At 30.2% G+C, this 23,923-nt stretch overlaps 1 protein-coding gene across 2 annotated transcripts in view; it reads left to right on the forward strand.

Moving 5' to 3' along the window:
• LOC113373210 overlaps nt 1–23,923 on the forward strand; it is a 254,079-nt gene that overhangs the window by 175,168 nt on the left and 54,988 nt on the right. For both annotated transcript variants that reach the window (XM_026613514.1, XM_026613515.1), the window contains exon 4: nt 15,625–15,717. In XM_026613514.1, coding sequence (XP_026469299.1) covers nt 15,625–15,717 — 93 coding nt within the window. The remainder of the gene's footprint in view (nt 1–15,624; nt 15,718–23,923) is intronic.

Genomic DNA, 23,923 nt, shown 5'->3' on the forward strand with positions numbered 1-23,923 from the left:
CTTTAGACGACTGAATGTTTGGCCTAAATAGGAGGAAATCGGATTTTCCGCTCTATCTTTCACATATACCATTTTTTTAAATTTTATTCAAGAAACAAGATTTTTAAAAATTGGTTAGAAAGTAAAAGTCTTGAACTTTCAATAATATTGTCTTCTGATAACCTAATTTTTTGCTTTTATTCTTACAAAAATTCATTGTGTTAAAATCGATGATAATATACAATAAGTATAAGAAGCAAAAACAGATGTTAATGATGATCAATTATTAACACATACAAAATTTGTTATCCTATATTTTCTTCAAATCTCTTGTCCTATACACCACCTAGAACTCCACTAATTCATTTTTATGTTTCAAATATTGTTTCTTGTTATTCAGATACCAGAATAGATGTTTTTATTGGAGGCACATCAAAAGCAAGATTGAATTTGTTTTAAAAATTACATCTAGCTAACTTTACATTCTTGATGAAAGTGATCCTAGGCATCTAATTATATATAAGGTAACCAGAGTGGACCATCCCAAATTTACCTCAACACCATCACACCGCACCGAGAATTTTTCTATTTTTTAAATATTTCTATAACATTTACAATTAGCTAATGAGCTACTGACCATTCTTTTTTTCATTATTTTACTTGCTTCTTTTGTTATATAAATTAAGTACAGATTTTTTGCTGCCCTTTGACGACATAAATTTTATGTTTATTCAAGTTTTGCAACATTATTTAGTGAAAAAATTCATACCATCAGCGTTTCGCAGATTGCCCTCATTTGTTGGATGAGATCTACTCTGGTTAACAATTTCAAAGTGAAGTGTAATATCGAGAATTTTAAAAATGGCCAAACTTATTTACTTAGTTAAAAAGCCAACAATCTTATTGATCTCAAAAAGTTGTTCAATTGACAGTTAAGGACTCGCCCTTAGGTAAGCGGTTAAGAGCGACGAGACTTGTTTCAGAGGTTCCGGGTTCGATACCCACTTCGAGCAGCCTATTGTCAGGCAGCAGTGACAACTATTTTCACTTAAAAATATAGATAGCAATATGTTTCCAAGTGAAAATAGCCCTTGCCCGGCATTGCTGCACCAATAAATTGTCAGCCCTATTAGAATAATTCTAATAACAAAAAATCATCAAATATGGATGGTTTAACCATTGGGATACCATCTAAAAAATACGAAGTAAGGAGAAGTTTCATCCCAACAGCTCATAGGACGTAAGGTTCTGATTTCTGTTCAAAAAGAATATATAAAATAAAATTTACAGTTAAAATCATACCGCATTTGGATTGTAGACTGTTATGGTAGTCACAGTTGTATGATTAATTATTTATTTTAATACCTATTACACTATATACTTGTCATTAGACCTGAACCTTCAAAAGTGTTTTCAAAAATGTATTATCCTATTACATCCACCGCTAAATCTTATATTCTACAAAACTTCAAGTGCACACATTTTTGCATTCTTTTCATTTTGAAGTGTAGGGCGTACTTGTAATTAGGTCTAGCGCCGTCACCCTATTTATTACTTCTTTTCGCTCCCCTATTTTCTTATTACGACCCCTCATAGTCTTCATCCTCACTAAGGAAGTTCCTATCGCGTTACCTTGGAATGATAATGACATGCAGGTTTCCATTTTGTGGTGCTCTCTGTTGGGACTCGAGCTCGAGCCGCCTTACAATTACTTATCAATTTCCATACGAAGCGGAAGTACTTTTGTTGTTTCGGAGAGCACAAAAGTGACCGTGACAAGATATAATCTTAGCGTGATGATATTTATTAGAGATGTGAAGATACGGGAATTTTCCAATAAATTATCGATGCAGGTAAAAATTGCTCCTGAAAATAAGTTTTTCGAAAGTTAACGTGCGCCTAAGGTTTTCTTAAATATTATGATTTAGTTCACTATATAATCTAGTCTTCAATTATCTAGATAACACACTGGCTTCAGTGGTGGTCAAATATCTTCCAATGTACCCATGATCACTTGTTGTGGCCTATGACGTCAAATTGTGTTATGGTTGATGTAAGCAAATAATGTGTTGGAGCGCTGTTTAGTACTGCTATACCTACTACATTTTGTCTGATGTTAGAGTATTAGATAAATTTCAATCAGAGACACTTGATACCAATTATTTGTCCCAATAATCTTGTACTATACTTGATAGATAATGATTATTTTATACTTCACATTTCAATATTTAAAAGTTGACATCAAAGCGAGATTTACACTACTGTAATTGCTCCATTCAACCGAATTTACATAACTGATAAGCTAACTGCAACTGACTAAATACTGCTCAACTAATATATACTATACCTACATGACTAAAACTAAAGTGACTTTTGGTTATCACAAGGCTTTATTTGTCATTCCTAATTAGAGAGACTTAACGGGGTATTCTAGTGTAGAGCGATGAATTTTAGGTCATTTTTAAAGTGTCATAAAAGAAAGCGATGAATGTTTTTACTGTCCATTTTTTACCACTTGTTTATTAATATTATTAAAATATAAAGCAAAGATTAAATAATAAAAAAATTGAAAATTGTAAAAACTGGCAGTGGGTGGTCTCAAAAAATGGCACCTCAGTCTTGACATGATTTCAGCCCTCCTAGCCATCGGAAATGCAAAAAATAAAAAGATTATTAATCTACAATGAGGTTGCAATCGGCTGAACAAGCGATGAGTAAAAACATTTCTTTTACAAATTGGCGACTGTGTTTTTTTTACTGTTTTTTTTGAGTTTCTCAAATTTTTTAAAAATTTGGGGATAATCCTAGTTCAGGCTATAAATAGGTCTATAAACAAGACTCTCTGAATATTTCAAGTGAATCGGTCAATTAAAACTCGAGAAATCGTGTCAACAGTACTGAAAAAGTCTATTCTGAGAAAAACGCATTTAAAGTTTTGCGTGAAGCCAAATCAGTATGAAGACCGAGTCAGTAAAATGCCTATATCTCCGAAAATAATTCAAATTTTCAAAAACTTTTTCGTACCCATATTCTTAGATAATTAAACTTTGAAAATGTGCAATAAAAAAAATCAATTTTTTTGAATTTCCATACTAGAATACCCCCTTAATGCATTTTAAGATATTAATTTTATTACTTTGCTTACTGTTTGAATGAAAATACATTATAAGAATAATTATTGAGATTATCTTTATTAAGATTATCAATTTAAAATTTTCTTAAAATAATCTGCAACTGCTAACTCTTCCAAAATTGTCCAAATCGAATTGATCAATAAACTTCGATTGAGCTGTTAGTTGCATTACACTACTTATTTATAAATCGATATTGATTATTACCACCAAATCTTCATTACCTTACACATCTCAACGAATCATTTATACGCTTGTCACCCTCGGGATTAATATCATTTAGCATCATGTTCTAACATGGATGGATCCAATACGAGCGTTCCTACAAATAGAACTTTCTCGCCGAACGCGGGAATAATGTCTTCCGATTGACAAAAGGAAGCGAAGCTTCGATATTGAAAAGAGATTCCTTTCAGGATAATGGAAAGTTTTGTAATTACATCGCGGATTATTTTCGCGCGATGGTAAGTAATTTTCTCTGGAAATCAGTAAGCCTTGTGGACGTTATAAGAACAAAATCCGGATAAATTTGACACAATTTTGAAAATGACCAAGGAACTTAAAGAATAGGAAAAAATCATCATAGGTTTTAGATTTAAAATATTGATTTATTGCTTAGTTCATCACGGGCCAAACTTGTTAAAATACATGAAGGGATTAAATTGACTCCTTTAGAATATAGGAATATAGAATTTCCTAAGGCCTCAATTGAATATCCCGGGATTTGGAGTAAAATACGAATAATTTATAATTTTGGTTTCATTCTTTATCGATTATCTGATTGCATATTTTTCAGTCGATCATTAAGAAGTTCATATATCTGAGTATGATATCGCAGCGATCATAGTTAAGATTGATCCAAATATATATTATAAGATACATTGGTTGATTGATTTCTATATTAGTTATTACATTATTATTATAATTATTACCGATCACAATTTGAAAGTGTAAGCTTGTTGTGAAGACTTAATAAGGAGGTTTTAGAAGGCAAGCCAATGTTCATTTTGACTTTATATTAGATGCAGCAATGCCTGCAAGAGGTATTTTTACTTGGAAACATATTGCTCTCTTTATTTCCAAGTGAAAACCTATGTTAATACTGCTTGAGATCAGGCTATACGAGGGCTGTGCTGTATCGAACCTTGAACTTCTGATTGAAAGCTCTCAGATCCACGGAAAGCCTATATTTCTTTGAAAATATAGTACTAAGTACGATTATATATTATGAAAATACTCATGAACAACAAATACCAATTTATAATGCAATTTGATTCATGTATATAGATATTCTTCCTCAATTTAACTTAATACTATTTAGAATGTTGGTACAATATTTTATTATAAATACAACATATCTTAAGGGCTGATTCTGCCGCACAACTGATCAATATTAAGGCAAGGCTCCAACATGCATGCATTATGCTTCTGTAATATACTAAATACTGTCAAAATGTCATGTATTAGCTGTGCATTCAGGCGTTTTACACATGAACTGCAACGTCACTAGTATGTTATGAAGCTGGGTCAGAAATACCCTGTTATCTAAGATCGTTTTTTTGTCATTTTTGCGGTTTCTAGGTTTGGTTTTCTATCTGACAACCTGAGAAAAACGTTTGACTGCACAGCAACCACATGGCTCTTGTCAATATTTAGAACAATTTGGTATAGAAAGTTCTTTATAACATAGCCTTGCCCATAACATTGGTCTCTTGTGCGGCAGTATCTGTCCATTAGTTTTTTATTGAAAACTGGCTTAACACGTAGATTGTATAAATTTGTTGCGTTCTCATTAATTTTGATAAAATGGCATATCGTAGTAAATTCATTTTCACTTATCTATATTCCGCTTGAAGCAATGTTATCAACAAGGCTGAAGCCAAAAATAAACGCTGACTCCAATAAAAACGTATTAACATATTGCTATTTCTCCGGAGTTTCAGTACCCGGGCGCCGGCATGGGGCCTTTTTTATGATCGCGTATGTATTTTGCCTTTACGTTAAATAAAGTCGACCGGCTTTGAGCGAAACCACTCTGCTGTATTACAAGCATAGCCCTAGGCGTCCGACACTCGCTGTGATTCGATTTTGTATGTACATAGAGAACGAGCAATGCAGATGACAGGATTACGAAACGGGCAATAGTAGTACCTGGTAGATAGTTTGATATCATCTACATATGCTCTATCTAATCCCCCATGAAAAATATGTATTGACAAATATCATACGAGAGCAGCAAGAACGAACTTGACGTGTGCGACGGATGCACTAATCAAATTTACATTGTATGGAATTTTTTGAATATTTCAGTTGACAGAAATCAATGGGATGCTAGTCACACTCAACATAGTAATGAAAAATAAATAAGTAGATGATTGATTTAGAGACCAAATTTGATAATTATGCTAAATGATATTAATCCCGACGGGGACGAGTGTACAAATGATGTATTTAGATATGTAAGATAATAAAGATTTGATGGTAATAATCAATATCAATCAACAGCTCAATCCAAGTTACTCGAAAAATTCGATTTAGACAATATAACTGTTATCAAAAAATTTTGGAAAAGTTATTGCAAATAATCTGCAAACGAATGATCTACTTAATTTATATTTATCTGCTCATATCTGCTACAAATTGCTCATAGTCAAAAACTCTTTAGAATTTTCTAAGGCCTCAATACGAATGATATATAATTTTGGTTTTATTCTTCTCTCATTATCTGATTATATATTTAAGATTGATTCTCTGATTATTGTTAAGATTGATCCAAATATGTATTATTAGGTACATAGATTGATCGATTTCTATATTAGTTGTTACATTATTATTATAATTATCAGCAATCAGAAATTGAAAGTGTAAGCCTGTTGTGAAGACTTATTAGTGTGGTTTTAGCAGGCAATTCAATGATCATTTTGACTTTTCGTTTTGTAATTAGATGCAGCAATGCCTGCAAGAGGTATTTTCACTTGAAAACATATTGCTGTCTATATTTCCAAATGAAAACCGATGTTGATACTGCTTGATTTCTGGCTGTTCGAGAGCTGTATCGAATCTTGAACTTATGACTAAAAGCTCTCAGATCCACGGACAAGCCCATATTTTTTTAAAAATATAGTACTATGTACGATTATATATTATAAAAATACTCATGAACAACAAATACCAATTTATAATGCAATTTGATTTATATATATTAGAGCGGGTCGATTTGTACGGGTCAAAAAAAGTCGCTTAGGCACACATGATTTTCGGATACTAGGGATCAAAATAAGATACTTTGCTGAAGAAACTTTACCTCTAAAATAAATTCTGATGTCCCGTGCAATGACCCAAAAATAAGGGTTGAAATTTGAAAAATTCCATTTTGACCCATTTAGAAAAATCGCGTATGACCGACCCCCACTAACTTTGGAAAGCCGATTAACCCATGCCCGTTGTTCATCCCTGGGATCACCCCTGAGCGGTTTTTCAACATTCAACCCTTATTTTTCGGTCAACGCACGGGACATCAGAATTCTTTTCAGAGGTATGGTTTCTTCAGCAAAGTATCTTATTTTGATCTCTAGTATCCGAAAATCATATGTACCTAAGTGACCTTTAAATCGATCCGCCCTAATGTATATAGATATTCTTGCTCAATTTAACTATGAAAATATTCTCCTGTAAAACATTAGAAAATAGCATTCAAAATTCCTTTCAAACAAATATTCAAATGGATTCTGTGCAAATTCACAGTTAATATTCAATGACAGGTTATAAATTTTTCATCGCACATATTTCCTCGTTAACTATTTCCTGCGTCATAAATAGTGTTGCAATATATATAAATAATTTGCCAAAAGCCAATTAACAGTTACAGTTATTAAATTTTACATAAGTTTACGTTCGCTAAATTATGTAAATTACATCATATTTATAATAAAATGAAAATAATTTTCAACTATCTCAACTGCATCACATCGGCTCGGTTAAATCTCGAATAAATATATCCTGGTGGTTATTCTGCCTGGTTCTCATGTTCCCGTACGAAAACTGATATCCTCGTCTTGTTTATTATGCTAAACACGGAACGCTTACTAGGAATTTACATCACTAGATAGAAATTCCATTTAAGCAGAAAGGCGCCAGAGAATAGATTCATTTTTTTACCTCATATTATTTTTCATGCTATAAATTAATTCCCTTGTGAGATATAGAATAATATATAATGAAGGAATATATTAAAGTATACTAATTGCAATTTGTCAAGTGTTGCATGAAATTTAATTTTAGTTCAAGTGCATAATGCTTGAACACTTTGCTTTAGAGAATCTCACGCGGAAATACTAAATTAAAAGATAATTGGGATCAAAAATAATATTGTTTCATATATAGTTTTATAACTTTTTCTTTGTATCTTGTGGACATTCTTAATTATAATTTAATAAATAGAACTAAATAAACTCTATTACGATTGTTATATTTATTTTATCTATATTTTTGTTTAAGTGGACAAAATTATTAAAAATTAACTACAATAACCTAAAAATGGTCTCAGTTTTATCAAAGTTTTAAATTGCACTTAAAAGCTCATAATTTTCAAACTACATGGATTTTTTTTAAAACATAATTATGATCAATACCCTTCTTTTTGGCTTATAATATTATTTATGTATAGACTAGAATGTATAGATAGTTCCACATTTTGATGGTTTTCGAACATTTTCTACAATATGCTAATATATCTTAGTGCATGTGCCAATAACAATTTCAAGCATTTAAATTGCTATCCACTAATTGGAGTTGCTAAATTGTTCTAACAATTGCAGCAAACGCTTTTGCTGCCTGCAACGAATTAAGTTTCAGCGAGCTTTGTCACTCACACAAGGTTTTATTTGATTCTTTTACAAAACATTTGCATGTAAAACTTTATGCCGCTTTTTATTCTCGTTCATGAACTATTACAATGAATAGTTGCAGACTTTTTGATCATTGCATTTGTGAAGGATCTACTTTATTTACAAGAATTTTATTGTTGATTTGTGAGAAAACTTTCAAAATACAATTCTCTTTGTACAAAGTTAGATATTTTATGCAACTTTGAACAACGTCTTCAGGCAGTGTTGGATGGTATTGCGACTAATATAATAAGTTCATAACAATTGCATTTTGAATTAAAATTAAAGTCTGTTGAACAATAAATCACTTTTAGTATTCACTGTATAATAATATAACACATAATCTATGTTTTTGTATGTGTTTTAATTTAGCTTAGATTATTAAAGCATAATATAAATAGAAAAGGCTTGATGATAGAAACTTCAGACATATTTGGTATAAAAGGAAAATTTATATAATTGGACATCATAAAAAACATTCATTATTATAAGTAAATTTTGTTATTTTGTATAACACTGATCTATCAATCTATGGTTGAAGTAAGTATTAATAGTATAAAGTGAAATCGTTGTAACGATTTTTAAGGAATCAGACTAAAACTTATCAGGGACTCTATTCTTATCCTAGAGTTTAGAATAGAAAAAACAATAATCCTTAGTATGAGTTACTAAAAAATGTTTTTTCTTCGATCAGTGTCGAGCCATATTTCAAACATTGCACTCTTTATATAGGTACCTGCTAAAATATAATATAATAATTATATGAATATACTGATACGATCTACTAGAATATTATTAAAGCTTATGTAAGTCACAATATTGAGAGTATTCAAATTTCAGAATTAAATTCTTTTGTAATTACTAATAAATTAATGCTCTCTAAAGTAATGGTACAAGTAAATAGCTCACAAAAGATCCAAATTGCAATGTACCTAAAAACATCAATCTCCAAAGTCAATAGCGTTAAGGAAAAGAATGATATAAATGGCACCTCACTTTGTCCGTCCATTATTTAGAAGGGGATCTCTCGTATTAGCATTCATCTCACATGGAATTCAGGGAGCGAACAAAAAGCCAAAAACCAAAAGAGCTTTTAAGTACTTTTAATCGATACGATTATTTTGGCTCTATATAACCTTAGGATTCCTTTTTGTTTATCAAATCTCTGTATCTTTAATAAATAATTCAAAAGCTGTAAAAAATATATTTTAGCATTTTGCGAAATGTAGGAAAGTTGCGTTTATGAAAGTGTATATATCTGAGACTATGCCGACTTAAAATAAATAATAACTTGATTACGTTAACACAAAACTCTGCGCCCCAATAAACTGGTTAAAGAATAAATATAAATAGAATTACAACTATATGTGTCAGATCATTATTACAAACTCTCGGTTAACCAGTTACAAGTCTATCTGTGATTACGGGCAAGGTAATCTTCTTTCAGTACATATCTCTTACCTCGGCATTGTCTACATAATTAAAATTCTTCCAAGATCGTGTATCTAGTAAAAAGACCGTTTAAGAAAACGAAAGTCATACTCTAGCTTTGTTGGAAATCTATTGTGTTTTTATTTTAATTAAAACTTTTTTTGAAAATTGTTTTGGTAATGATTTAATTATACCCTGGTATTATTGGGGTTAAACAGATAAATTTATTCTTACTCTGGAGCACAAACTAGTGTAGTTAGTAGTTTCTGCAAATGAAATATTTGTTTTTTTCGAAATCATTGCTAATTGGTTCATTATCCAAATAAATGTATATCAAATGCAAGCTTTAGGATCTAGTTTATCGAAATGGAATCTAACAAACAGTACGTATCCTTAATTCGTTCTCTAACATCCTTGATCGCTAATTGTTTTTCTCCTGTTCCAAGTGAGATGTAATTTGCTCGAGTAATTTAGAGGCATAGCTCCGTAAACGATTTTAAGTCTTAATTTGTTAATTTTAATTCTATTAGGTACTTTTATGAAAAAAGTGCTGTCTTATTAGAATGATTGTTCTTCAAATTCCATCCATTTTCTCATAATTATTTAATTTTAAGTTTAACGTTGGTGAATAATTCTAATATATGTACATGCGACGTGCACAGAGCATTTTTACAATTTAATGTGTTTACAGATAATTATAGAATTCGTAGCAAATATTAATGCTGAATAGTAATAATTAAAACTAATAATTCTAATAATAATGATTTTTTTTTAAATGAACTAACAATATACGATCATGTATTGTTTCTGTTTTTAGTCTGTAATATCAGGGAATTATTATATAAATATATATATATATGTACACTTTTTTGAATACCATTGTTTATAAATCAAAATTCTAGTTTTTAATAAAATTATTAAACAGGGTTAACTTTTTAAGATTTTAAATGTTTTTACTTGATTCTTTTATTATGAAATCATCAAGCATTTTATCATTTTACAATCGTGATTCACACTTTAGTATATTTGTTTAAACTTTAAACATGAATTTTGGATAGAAATGAAAGCAGAATATCCCCTACTATCGGAAATAGCAATGAACAAATTACTGCCATTTTGTACAACATATTTATGTGAATCAGCCTTTTCCACATTATCTTATATAAAATCAAAATACCGTTCAACTTTAATAAACGTTGAAAATTTGTTACGACCTGCACTAACTCAAATTGAGCCTAGATTTAATTATTTGTGTAAAAATATATTAATAATATGTTTTTATTGAAAATTTTTTTACAAAAGTTTATTTTTGCTATTGAATATATATATATATATATATATATATATATATATATATATATAATTTTGTCATTCTATTCATTGTTTTATTACGACCAATATCCCGTAAACGTTTCCAATTATATATATAATATATATATATGCGTGTGTGTGTGTGTGTGTGAAATAAATGGATACGTATTCTTTTTTTCTTATTTTATTCACATTGTAAAATAGTGTGATATTACATCTACTTCTACGGTTAATATATATTTTATTATTATTTCATTATATGAAGGAGGGGGTCGTTAAAAATTGTCTGAGCTTGAAGGGGGTCGCTATATAAAAAAGTTTAAGAAGGCCTGGTTTAAAGGAGGGTCTTTCAAAATTGATCAATTTTGAAAAATTTTAATTCAAAGTTCAACAGAATGTTTAAATCTAGAATACTTGAGGCGATTGTGTCATTATTTTCAAATGTGCTCCTAGAAATGCTAGTTTCGTTTACAGTTCTAAAGTTGAAATTAACAAACATAATAAAAATTAATCGCAAATTCCGAAAAATGATCACAATTTGACCAAAGTTGTTAGGCTGTACTTAAAAGCTCTTAATTTTTAAACTACACCGGATTTTTTTTATGATAGTTACTTTTAATACCAGCACCCGTTTCGTCTTGACATTGAGTTCTTGGACGTATTTAAAAGTTCATAATACTTGGAATATAGCAAAATAGTTGATAACAATAGTTGTTCATCAGGATATAGGTCAGACCACTTACCTATTTTGGGAACATATTAGTCATTCTCTGTGATCATATAATTCATGGTATGTAAGACCATCAGCACAAGTCAATAGAGCAATATCTCAAGATCCACTTACTATACCGCATGGTTCCTATCTATACCTTAACTCTGCCGCAAATTCCGCTTCTATTTTCTCTGCGTTAGAGTTTAACAAGCTTAGACCACGTAACACTTTGAAACTTGATGAAACAATATAAGTCCCGACAGTCAGTTAAAATCTCATAAAGCGTTTTAACAACTTCGGTGTTATTAACATTAGCAATATTACTTACACGACTCGGGTCTCGAGAGACCAGTGACAGAATACTTAATACGTTGTTTATACCGAACTTCCTTTACAGCAGTATTTACATAGTTCGCGTTGTTTAATAAGAATTTAAATGAAATCCCCGAAAGTTCTCTGGGTGCCGCCCTTTCTTGTTTGCCCGCAGATTTGTACGCTTCGCGGAAGGCGATACGAAACGAAAGCTCGGGGTACAACTTTGATCGTGTTTACTGTGGCTTCAACTTTGGTAATCAAATTATTTAATATGGCAAATTTATACCACGACAGATAATCTCATAAATATAGCATGTAATCGTATAATTCAACTTAATTCATTCGCAATAACCTGTCCATTATAGGCTTTACTTTTATAACGCTCAAGAGAATTGGAAAGCCGAATCTTGAGGAAAACAATTATTACATTTTTTTATTTCGAAATTTCGAAAAAACAATTTTTCTAGTTTTAAATCTAATTTTAATTCTAGCTAAAATTATAAAGCTCACTTATACTTTAAATAAATAATTATAATTTTGAAATTCAGTTTATATAATTCTCAGAAATATGAAGTACTATTGTTCATTCTGACTCCCCTTGATTAAGTTGGGTTCATTCTTTTCATGTATACATATATAAACGTCATCGTCCATTTTATAAGTTCTTATATTTTGTCTATAAAATACGAATAGTGAAAATTACAGTATTTATAATAATATATGTGAAAACATTTAATACGTTTTGAATATTTCATTACGCTAAAATCCAGCAATTAGCTTTATGTCAGGATGCCATACACCACTAGTTAATTATATTTTGGGCCGTCTTACATAATATAGAAAAATTAAAGGTTGTAAAAATAATATACAGATGAATAAAGCCATCAACCCCAATAATAATATTACCTTTATATAAATTAAGATATCTAATAATTTATGATATTTAATTATAGATGCTATTTCCACAAAGTATTTAATTGTGTGGCTAAATGCAAAATACATTGTACTTGTATATAATTATAGCTGGAAGTGATTCACTATTTCACTCATATCTGATAATTATCAATGATAGGATATGAATGTTTTACAATCTAATTGCAAATATTATGACATCATTGCGATCAGTATGTATTATTATGTCAATCATTATAATATAATTCAATGGCATTTTATAATTACAAACAAGTGTTGATTATCTATTCTCTGTATATTATAAACAACAATGCATTACATGAAAGTATGTAATTAGAGGAATAAATAAATACTTATAATTATAATTTTAATTATATAATTATAATATATATGTATGTTTGTATTATGAATAAACATAAAAAATGTAGTATATGCAAATTTTATTACATTTATAAAATATAGACCTTAATTAGATAATAAACATAAAAAATAAAACTTGTGATTTTCAATTTAAGATTACAATTTTGAACATTGGAACATAAATATAACCGGGTAATTTTTACTTTACATAGTTTACCACCGGATAAACTCTGTTTTGTAACCTTTTTTCAATAAGCACTAATAATACAATTGTACATTATCTCAAAATTATTGACAATTTTTAGATAAATAGATTCTAATTGTTGTGAGCACATCGAAAGACTCGATAAATAATTACTTGATTTCTTCAAAATCTTGTCAGATGTTGAGGGTCATTGTCGCAGTAATCAGTTCAAACGTATATTTTGCCTTCTAAAGTTTACTTTAGAGGTAGTTTTCTCATGTTTTTTAGGGACTTATTCATTATTATTTCTATTAAAATCAGTAAACTTATGCCAGTACTAGTGATTTCGATAAATTTTATGGCAATATCAGATGAAATATTGATTATTTATTGATTTTTGTTCACTTTCGGACAAAATAACAATCGCACAAAATAACATTCGCAAGCACTGCAGGGTAGTTGATTCTAGACTAAGTAGTCCAGTCATTTAAGCTTGAATTAGGTAAGAATCTTGGAATTCGAGTTACCCAGCTGTAAGTCTGTAAATACTTGTATATTGACACCCTGAAGTTGTCTCAAAACCTATATATGGTAGGATGTCAATACCATATGTAAACTAATCTAATTGCCATCCACTTGAACCCAAATTCCAATTTGTTGGGATAGGCAAACTTAGCCAAAATACTTAATAATCAATCATACTTCTATTTTTTGAATGGGTTACTCACAATTAGTTATTTTCAATTACGTATTAGAGGAGTGTTATTTACGTCTTTTTAGTTTGTCTTCTTGCAATGCCTTGAGGTAATTAACAATCAGTAGGTCACATATCGTATTTTTCGAAGAAACTGAAAACGCTACAAAACATTTATCCCAAGGACGATTACGTTGATTAAATGTGTTGTCGACATGTTTCGCAGAACATTAAACGGCTCTTTATGGACGATTGCATGCTCTTGCATACAAATACCTCCTGAACGAAACTGTTACGATGAAATGCGCAAAATGGCATGTGACTTTATTTACATTCTTATAAATGCGGTACGTTGTTTTCAATACCTGGGGCCATAAGCAAAAATTGTGTAATATTACAAGGTTATACAATGATGAATGTAGTGTAGATTAATCAGGATTTATATTGGTAGTAAATGTAATATTTCATTGAAAGTTCATTCCTCGTTAAACTACGCAGCATAAAATAGATTTTTTATTTAAAGTGCAATAAATTTTGCCATCGCAATCCATTGCATCATAATAAATAGATGGCTATCCAGAGTAAATCCTACTGAAATTTAATATTAATCTTTGGGAAATTTTTTCAGACTTATGCTTTTTAGATTGCATGCACTTTATAATTACAAATTTGGAAGGATTTGGATTTTTTTTATTTAATTTATTCTGCAATCTGTTTTACATGAGCATTCACATTAAGCAGAGATTGCTAACAATGATTATCTTACAATATAAACCAGAAGATAGTAGCAACACCCAGCGGCTTGTCTACTAGGTATAAGGACTAATTATCTATATTCGAAGTATTTGCTGACATTTTTATTATATGTGCAACTATACCCACGAGAGGCGATTTTCATTTGAGGCTATATTTGAGATCTATGACCTCAAGTGGAAATTTGACATCAAAGTTGCCTGATGTCAGGCTTGGCGGTAGTGGGGAAGAATTTGGATATATGAACAAAATTAGATGCATATTAATTGCACAATATGTTACTAGCTTTTGCCCGCCATTGCTGCATCAATAAGAATTTATCATAGAAAAATGTAATAATGTAAATTGGTATATCAGTTGGATGTAGGAATTCATCACAATATCTAGAATTTTTAAGTTCTGATTGCTGTTCGTTAAAATAAAATGATAAAAAATTGCCACCCGATATCATATCTCACTTTTTATGATTTTACTTTATATTTTGATCATAAACAAACTTTTTGCCGTTTTTTGTTATTCTCTCGCATTACGGTATCGATATTATTACGAAAATTTTATTGCCAGTAATAACGCTTTAAAATATACGAGCTATAAATAACATTATTGAGTTGTTGGGATTTAGTATCGCTGATTTTCGAATTTATGACGGAAAATGGTTATTTTCGCATAAAATGAACGATTTGTAAGTTATTGAGTGAATATCGATAAATGGGGGTTATAAACGTTGATTTTATAGATCGCATTGCCATTATAAATATGTGAAATAAAATTAGTATTATAAAATTAATTTGAAATCATTGCGCAAAAACGTATACCTATCGCAAATTAATGAAGAAAATGCTATACAATCATTGCTTTGAATTTATTTATAATAAGGTCAACTAAATAGTCAATTATCATATATGACCAAAGAATTACATGAAAGTTGATCAATTCAATTTTTTATTAAATTTTAGGTGCGGCAGCAGCTTCAAGAACTTATGTTGACGCTGTTGGCAAACTTGGACGAAATGCTCAACAAAACACATGGGGTGGTTCTACAGATATTGGTAAGATTTTTGAATTTATAATTATAAAGGAACCAATTTTTCGAAAACAGTTCATAATGAGTTGGAAGTCAGGAGCTATGTCTTTGATATTCCATCAAGCTTTTTATACTATATGAAATTCATAAGCACAACGTAACATTAGTATCTTATCCGAAGTATTGGGACAAATATCTCTATCATTGAGGTAACATATTTATGACGCATATATGATAGATGCATCAACAGTATCCTGCAATTTTACAATTATAATTAAACATCTCACTTGTCCAGGACATCTAGTAATTATTTCTAATTGCTATTATCGTTGTCAACACCCATGTGAATAATGTCAATCTTGAATAATGTTTCTCATTAAATAATTGACCAGATACGAGGTTAATGGTGATTAATTATAAACTGACTTTGTTTTTGTTCTTTATACAACTACAATTAAGTTTATTTGTGTTAGTCGATTTTAAATTGGTACTACTATACACTTTTATTTATATATTCGACTTAAATTAAATAGTGTCACACGGTCATCAGAAATTTATCGGTTGGTGATGTTTTTTGGGAAATGGATTATAAACATATATTTTATTTGTTAGAATAATTTATTATCATGTTCTGAACAACAGTTTTGGGTAATCATAGTTCATCAACAATTAGTTACCAAAACATTTAATTCGATAATTTCAATTTCCCGTTTTTTACAACTTATCCATTTGCCAATCCCAATTTCCATCTTCCCCAAATGCTTGCGGATATGTTGAAACGGGTTTACCAGATGTTGACATCAATCTAGCTATTCGAGCCCTTTCTTCCTTGAGAGCTAGGTCTTTTTTATATTTTTCTTCTTGCATTGCTTTAACTTTAAGTCGGTGTTCAATAAATCCACTAACATGCGTTACAGGATCAGCTGGTCGCTAGTTCCAATTTTTAAATAAAATTAAAAATTTACTTATCACCACGTCAAAAAACAATATTGATTAATTTATAGGTTTTCCTTATTTACAGATGACTTGAATTTTCTTTATTCTGACAATCTAATTATATCCATATCGATCTAATTGTTTTCACATACCATTATGGTATGGTTATTTATAGGCTATGATCATGAGAATGAGTAATATTTTTATTTCAGTAAAAAGAATAAAGTTTATCATTTAATTGTCATTGCAAATACTGTGAGAAGAAGCTGTTTAATTTATATATTTGTTATAAAAATACAAATATAAATAGATTTTTCCTACAATCTATCAAAACATAAGAAATCTTTTTTTTAATACAATGAGATATATGAAAGCGTTAAAGTAGAAAATTTATTAAAATAGAATTTAAAAATGCTAAGACAGTAAGATGGGTCAAAATTATCTATTATTATTAGGCAAACTATAGTTAAATTTTATTAAGCTTTGATTGATTATTCATACAATTACCTTTTTTATGCAATCTACTAATCCGTGTACAAGTTCCCTAGTGATGGTCGATTTCATATAATCAATTTCTTGGCAAAGACGATAATTTCCTTCATTTTCTATTGATGACCAGTCACTACTCATACTAGTATTTGATGAATCCGATTGCGATTTGTCGCGAACATCATAAGTGAGACCAGCATCAGGCTCAACTTTCTAAATATTGTTATTAAACAAATCAATTTGTAATGTTTTCTATTTAATTTGATTAACTACATCGTTCAACTCACAGCTTCCGATGAAACCGATCGGCTAGAACTTTCTTCTTCCACACTTTGGCCCTCATCTTCAAATGGTGGTAGGAGATCAGCTAATTGCAATCTGGCTTCTGCTAGCTTTTCTATAATGATTGCTTTTTCAGATTCAGTTGCCATTAGCAATTGTTTTTCTAGATCATTGACTTCATCTTGTAGCTGTCTTTGCAAATCGTCTTGTCGCAATAATGTTTCATATCTAATGGTGGATTGACTGTCAACTCATTGCAAATAGGTATAAGGGAATATTTCAGATTTATTCAGTAATATAAACTAAATAATCATATATTTTAAATTAATCAAGCATCCGTAAATGTAGGCATGAGAAAAACTAGTAAAATTTTCTTTGGGGTATTTAAATATATTGATTACTGGCTTTAAATTCTAAATGGTTTGTTAAAATAAGTATTAGTGTTTAATTGCAATAAGATTCGTACCTCAAATCATTAAGTTCACTTTCAATTTTTTCTATTTCATCTTTATGTCTTGATTCTAAATATAATATATTTGCGTCTAACTCGTTCATTAACATATTTCGCATAGCACTATCCAAACTCGTGTCACCTAGTATTTTTTTTCGTTCATCCAATATCATTTTGTGTTCAATCCCATATTCCGTTATAGAAGTATTCTTCTGAATTATTAGCCCTTCTATTTGGTCTCGCATTTTACCTAATTCACCGAAAAGCGTTTTTAATTTCATCCTTTTATTCAATAATTCTTCCACGGCATCTGAATGTTTTTGACGTATTGTTTCAATTTCATTCTCCATATTGCTTATCAAATTGTTCAGTTCATCTATAGATTCAAGTCTCTTTATGACTAGTCCTTTTTTCTCTAAATCTTCCACGTTTTCAAATGATGTTTCAACAAATTGTCTAGCATATCTTTCCGCGCGTATCAAATCACTATTACAAGATGCTTTTCGCAACTCTATTATTAAATGACTTTTTGTATTACCTGTGCTTAAAATATCTTGTATACTTTGATTCACTCCATTTAACACTCTTTTTGTTAGATTCTGAAGAGAATCTGTGATTCCAATCAATTTATTATCTTCTGTGCTATGGTCTAAGATAGTTGATGAATCATTTGCTTGACCACCACCCATTCGTCCTAGTTGTTTTCGAAAAGGAGAAATATTCATACGCAAATTTCGAAATGAAAATTCTGTGACGTTAGTTTCAACGTCCACAGCTCGCCGTTTACAAGCCAAACGATTTGAAATCATGTCTATGGACTTTAATATTGTTGCAGTTTGTTCATAAATTCCTTTAATACAATCATCTAAATATTGCCAGCAAAAAGTTAGTATTTTTCCGCAAGGCAAACGATATAAGGCTGATCGCTTCTCATCCAATGCTTGCAACAATTGGACCAATATATTATTTATTTCAGAAGTGTCCGAGCTTTCCTCCGAAGTATGATGAGAATGACGGGAATTGCGATATTTTCTAAATCTGCAACGAATATGTTATTTATTGTTAGAACAACATCAAATTTTAACGTTTAGAATTGGTTGATTAAACTAAATTGATACGGATTCAGATGCAAAAAGCAGATTCTGATGCTCTTGTTAAAATTATTAGTAATCCTACTTTCTTTAAATGCAAAAATGCACATATATGTTTTGATGAATGAATGCTTTAGATTCAAAGTCATTCCAGATTTGAAGTTGAACGTTATGCAGATTTAATCATTTGATTGTAATTTAGTTTTATATCCATGATATGTAATTTTAACTTATTATAATTCAAAATCTATCTTTTACCTCGCACAACTTTGGTCTACGCAATTTTTCAATTCTTGTAACCACTGTGAACGCAGTTTTTCAGGACTTTCATATGCCACATCACATTTCCTTCTCTGCAACTCAGTCACCGCACGTTTTTGTGCGTTTGCCAATCGGGATTTGTGGCTAATAACAATTTGAGCAAAAATAATTTCGTCTTTGCATACAGTATGCTCATGCTGAAGTAGGCATATTAAATGTTCCAGAACTGAGCAAAATTTTATATTGGGTAATCCTGCCAGTTTCGGATTTAAGAAATACGTTGCGCGATTCATGATTTCAAAAACTTCATCAGAAGCGTCCGGCAATGCTACTTTATGGTGTATTCGTGAATGTGAATATCTATAAATTCTGTATCATATAAAAATGATGACTTTAGTTCATTATTGTACTTTAAGTTAAATTATTTATTTATTTAAATAGATAATTTCTAATCATACCCTGCTTGTCTATCCATGTCAATTTGTGCCAACTGTATTTATTCAAGCGATTTAAATTAGTTCAAATTTATTCAAAATACCTCGAAAATTTTATCCAATTCCCAATTTATATGGAAAATTTATAGGGAAATGAAAATTTCGATGGTTTTGAAATTTAGATCTAATTTAGAGTAAATTAAAACTAATTTAGTCTAAACTAAATCATTAATAAATGTGTACTACATTATTCTAGAAACAAAAAAACTAATCAAATTTGAGGAACCTCCTAGATCACGTTATATTTCAAACGTCATATATTAAATCTCTAAAATTGAAAATCTGGCGTTATGTAATTGAGATTTTCAGAATTTTCAGATTTTGTAGAAATCTGGTAAACATATATTTAATTTACTTTTAAACGTTATTCGATAATATAATATTCATATTTAGTGTACTAACCAAAAATGTAATCAAGTATTTCTGGTAGTATTCTGCAAGGAATAGATCCTATGTCAATTGCTTATAATTGTTATATTAAATATCCAGAAGAACTGAGATTGAGAAAAATATTATTTTATGATTCAAAATGATTCATAATCAAAAATCTATTGTTATATAATGCTTTAAAGCTTGTAGTATTAGAGCAATATCTTTGTTCGCTTGCGTATAATTTGTTAAAAAATATTTTACATTTTTTGGAATTCTATTTTTGTTTGCTATAAGTTACGCCTTCATGAGTCAAATCCAATCGAATCGTTTTGCCTCATCACTTCTACATTATAAATTTCTTATTATTTTTAAAATAATTACATTTAATCACGTCAATGTAATCTGAAAAATCACCATTGAAATATGTGACCAACTTTATAACAACAACAAAGCCATAAATAACAGTTTGGAAACTATCCCAGGTAATGCGAATACGAAAATGCAGTTAGATTCAGTTCAGAGTTTATGAATTGCTAGCAAATTCATTGCACGTTGTATTATATATTGTACACATTATTGTAGTACCACAATGTATTGTAACAATTATGTGTTACAAATTATGATTAATACGAATTTCGTTGCCCAATGACCTAGGTTATGAATCATACGTGTGTATCCTGGATTCCAAAATTATTGTACTAAATAACTGTGAGGTCAGGAACTAGTGTATATAATATGCGTCGAGTACTGTTTCAAATAGGGAATACAATTTATCTCTACACGAATTGAAAGTACTTTTATGTAATACTCTTTTGATGTATTTAATAAACTACATCATTCCTGATATCGAGAGATTTTTTAATTTGAAATTCAAATCATTCTATACATATTTTAAACAAAGTTTTAATTGTGAAAAGTTTCTTGTTATCCATGGCGAATTGTTGAAAACTATTACTTATTAGGCTAGTAACTGTGCCCAGGGCAAAGACATAATTACGATTTAACTTTTGTAGTTAAACTATCTAATTACTAACATTATTCTAATGAAAATATCTCCTAAGTCTAGTTTATTATCTAATTCAACCGCACGTTTGCAATGTACAGTGGGTTGAAATTTTCATTCTATCGCAAATGGAGTTACGGGTCAATAATCTAGTTTTAAACAGCAAATAATTCAATTACCATTCCAATCAATGTGGCCCTGTTCGAAGGGCTTTATAATGGGCACTCCGCCTGTCGGATGCGATGGAGACGTATAATGTAAATGCATGTGGAACAATTGAACATCAACTGGAGATGCGCGAAGATTTTTGAGAAAAATATATTTTATAATAAATTATTAATAATAAAATCAATTAGTAAATTATGCTAAATGATCTAAATTTTAAGTTCTGATTATAAATAGTCGGAATTGAATCAATGTCTCTTAACACAACTTTCGACGATACTAATGGAAAAAAATATTTGTGAAATATGCACATTGATGAAAAAAACAATCCTGTCAGACAATGTTATTGTTGCTCTGAGGCAATTTTTTTGCTTATCAAAGGCTTATTTATAATCGATAATTTGATACTAACTTACTTTGCTGGTCTGGATGGCTCGAACGACTGGACCTGAATCAGATGTTCCGGGTATGATCCTGATTCGAAGGACTAGTTATGAAGCCGCAGTGACAACAATTTTTACTTTGAAATATAGATATCAATATTGTTTCCAGATGAAAAAATCCCTTGAATTGGCATTACCGAAATTCATCACACAGAGATAGGACAACTCTTTGAGTTGCCATCTGTTGAATGTGTTAAGTGTAGTATTAAATCAAATATCACAACAGTGTATGCGACTCTGTTTTAATTGCTGCTCCAAAAAGAAAAAAATTGCTAGTATTATGCCGGAATGAACAAATCAGTCTTAGTAAGTATAATCGTGGTTATGATACTAACAATAATTGAGGTGTAGGAAATATGAAAATCAAATTTCCAATAAACAATGATTTACGTGTATATCTCAAAATATCAAAGGTGAAAGAGTGAAAATGATAATATACGACATGCATTTTGAAAGTTGAAGTTTTGCTAATGTTCTCTACTTAAAACCATTTGGACATCACAGATATTTCAAGCTATTAAAGTGCATAGGACATACTCGAACAAAGCAATTACATCTTCGTAATGAATGCTATCGAACGGATTGGTTGCCATACAAAATCATAGTTGGAAGGCAGCGCATTGTGTGAATAGACATATTAAAAGCCATATATATGAATTACAATATTCGATGTTACTGACACGAAATATCCAATCAAGTGAAAAGTTGGGATAATATCACACAAGCGAACCAATTTACAAACTCTCAATATAAAAAATATATGAACGTTTAGAAAATTTATCGACTCATCGCAATTCAGAAAGTTTTTATAAAACAACAATGAATATTGTTTACTGGTAGTATCAATTATAGTATTTTCTTAATGTCAATTACTCGAAAGCTCAACAATACATATGTAAATAATTAAAGGTTTAAAATCTTTTAGTATAGTTATGAGTTAGGGTTTATATAAAAACGACATTTCAGAAAACCGATTTTAGAATCGTATATTTTATTCTAAAAATTGATGATACATGTCCAAATTTTGTTGTTCGGACGTTTTTTCGTTTTATAATATTGGCCATGAAGGTGACAAACTTCTGGGCAGTAACCATTACACAGAATGGTTGCTACTCCTGGTAGAGGGGGTAGCAGAGTGTCTTAATGGAACTAGTTGTTCACTTCAAAAAGTAAAGTCCGCTTAACAACATGTAAATAACCAATAAAAATAAATATCTTCTTTCTTTATAACTTCGTAACAAATCAGTGATTGTAATTAGAACTGCAACAATTACATAATATACAAACAAATCAGTGATCAATACAGTCCACAGCTACAAGGGTTAAATTATAACCCAACAACCCGAATTATCGAAGGAGAGTTTTAATAAATTCTATAATTATGTAACACACGAAAGTACACCTGTCTTATCCTTGCAAAGTTTGATGATATTTTTAGTAGCTGCAATTTAATTATTTTATAATGGACACAAAACAAATAACATTTTCATGAATACTATTGTTTTTATTAAATCATTTTCTCAGTATATCAAAACGATTACTGAAATTATTCAGAAACATGCTCATAAAAAATTATATGATTCCTTCAATATTAAAATTAATCAACCCTCACAATTTCAAATATCCATATTACGTATCCGATTTCTGGACATGCTAACAGCTACAAAACAATACAAAATTTCCCCCAGGCAACAAGATCGTATCGTCTTGTGTAACATATCAACGCCTGAGTAACTTTTTGAAGCAGACGCCTGTTCATAATTCTCATTTATAGTACCTGTCTATCTCCTTTGCTCGTATATATCGTTTGCAAGAGCTAATGAGAGGGAGCTCCTAAAACGTGCCGAATTACAACCCTTCCGCAATCGTAACAGACACCCTCGCGACGTAACTAAAGACTGCGAGTCGCGCTTAAATTTTATAGTCGCAGCGGCGCCAAACGTTGCTCATGGTACGACAATCATGCCGTTACCCATTGCGAAAGTATTCATTGATGTATGATTACTGCTTTCGATGTTTTTGTTTGTTTCATTTTTATTTGAATTTAGTTAAATTTTACTTCGAAAAGATTTAGAAAAATATGTAACTATACTTACTACTACCATTATAGACTCTGGAGCCGATTTTGCCGTATACGAATAATATGGCAAAGCTATGTTATGCAGCTGTTTTCATATAAAGTAGTACTAAAAACTGTCAAAATCCTATGGTGTTGCTGTGCAGTCAGGCATTTTCAATAGAAAA

This window comes from Ctenocephalides felis, unplaced genomic scaffold (assembly GCF_003426905.1).
Source record: "Ctenocephalides felis isolate EL2017-DRISC unplaced genomic scaffold, ASM342690v1 CF-g0.4_SCAFFOLD_01604, whole genome shotgun sequence".
NCBI classification, from domain to species: Eukaryota; Metazoa; Arthropoda; class Insecta; order Siphonaptera; family Pulicidae; genus Ctenocephalides; species Ctenocephalides felis.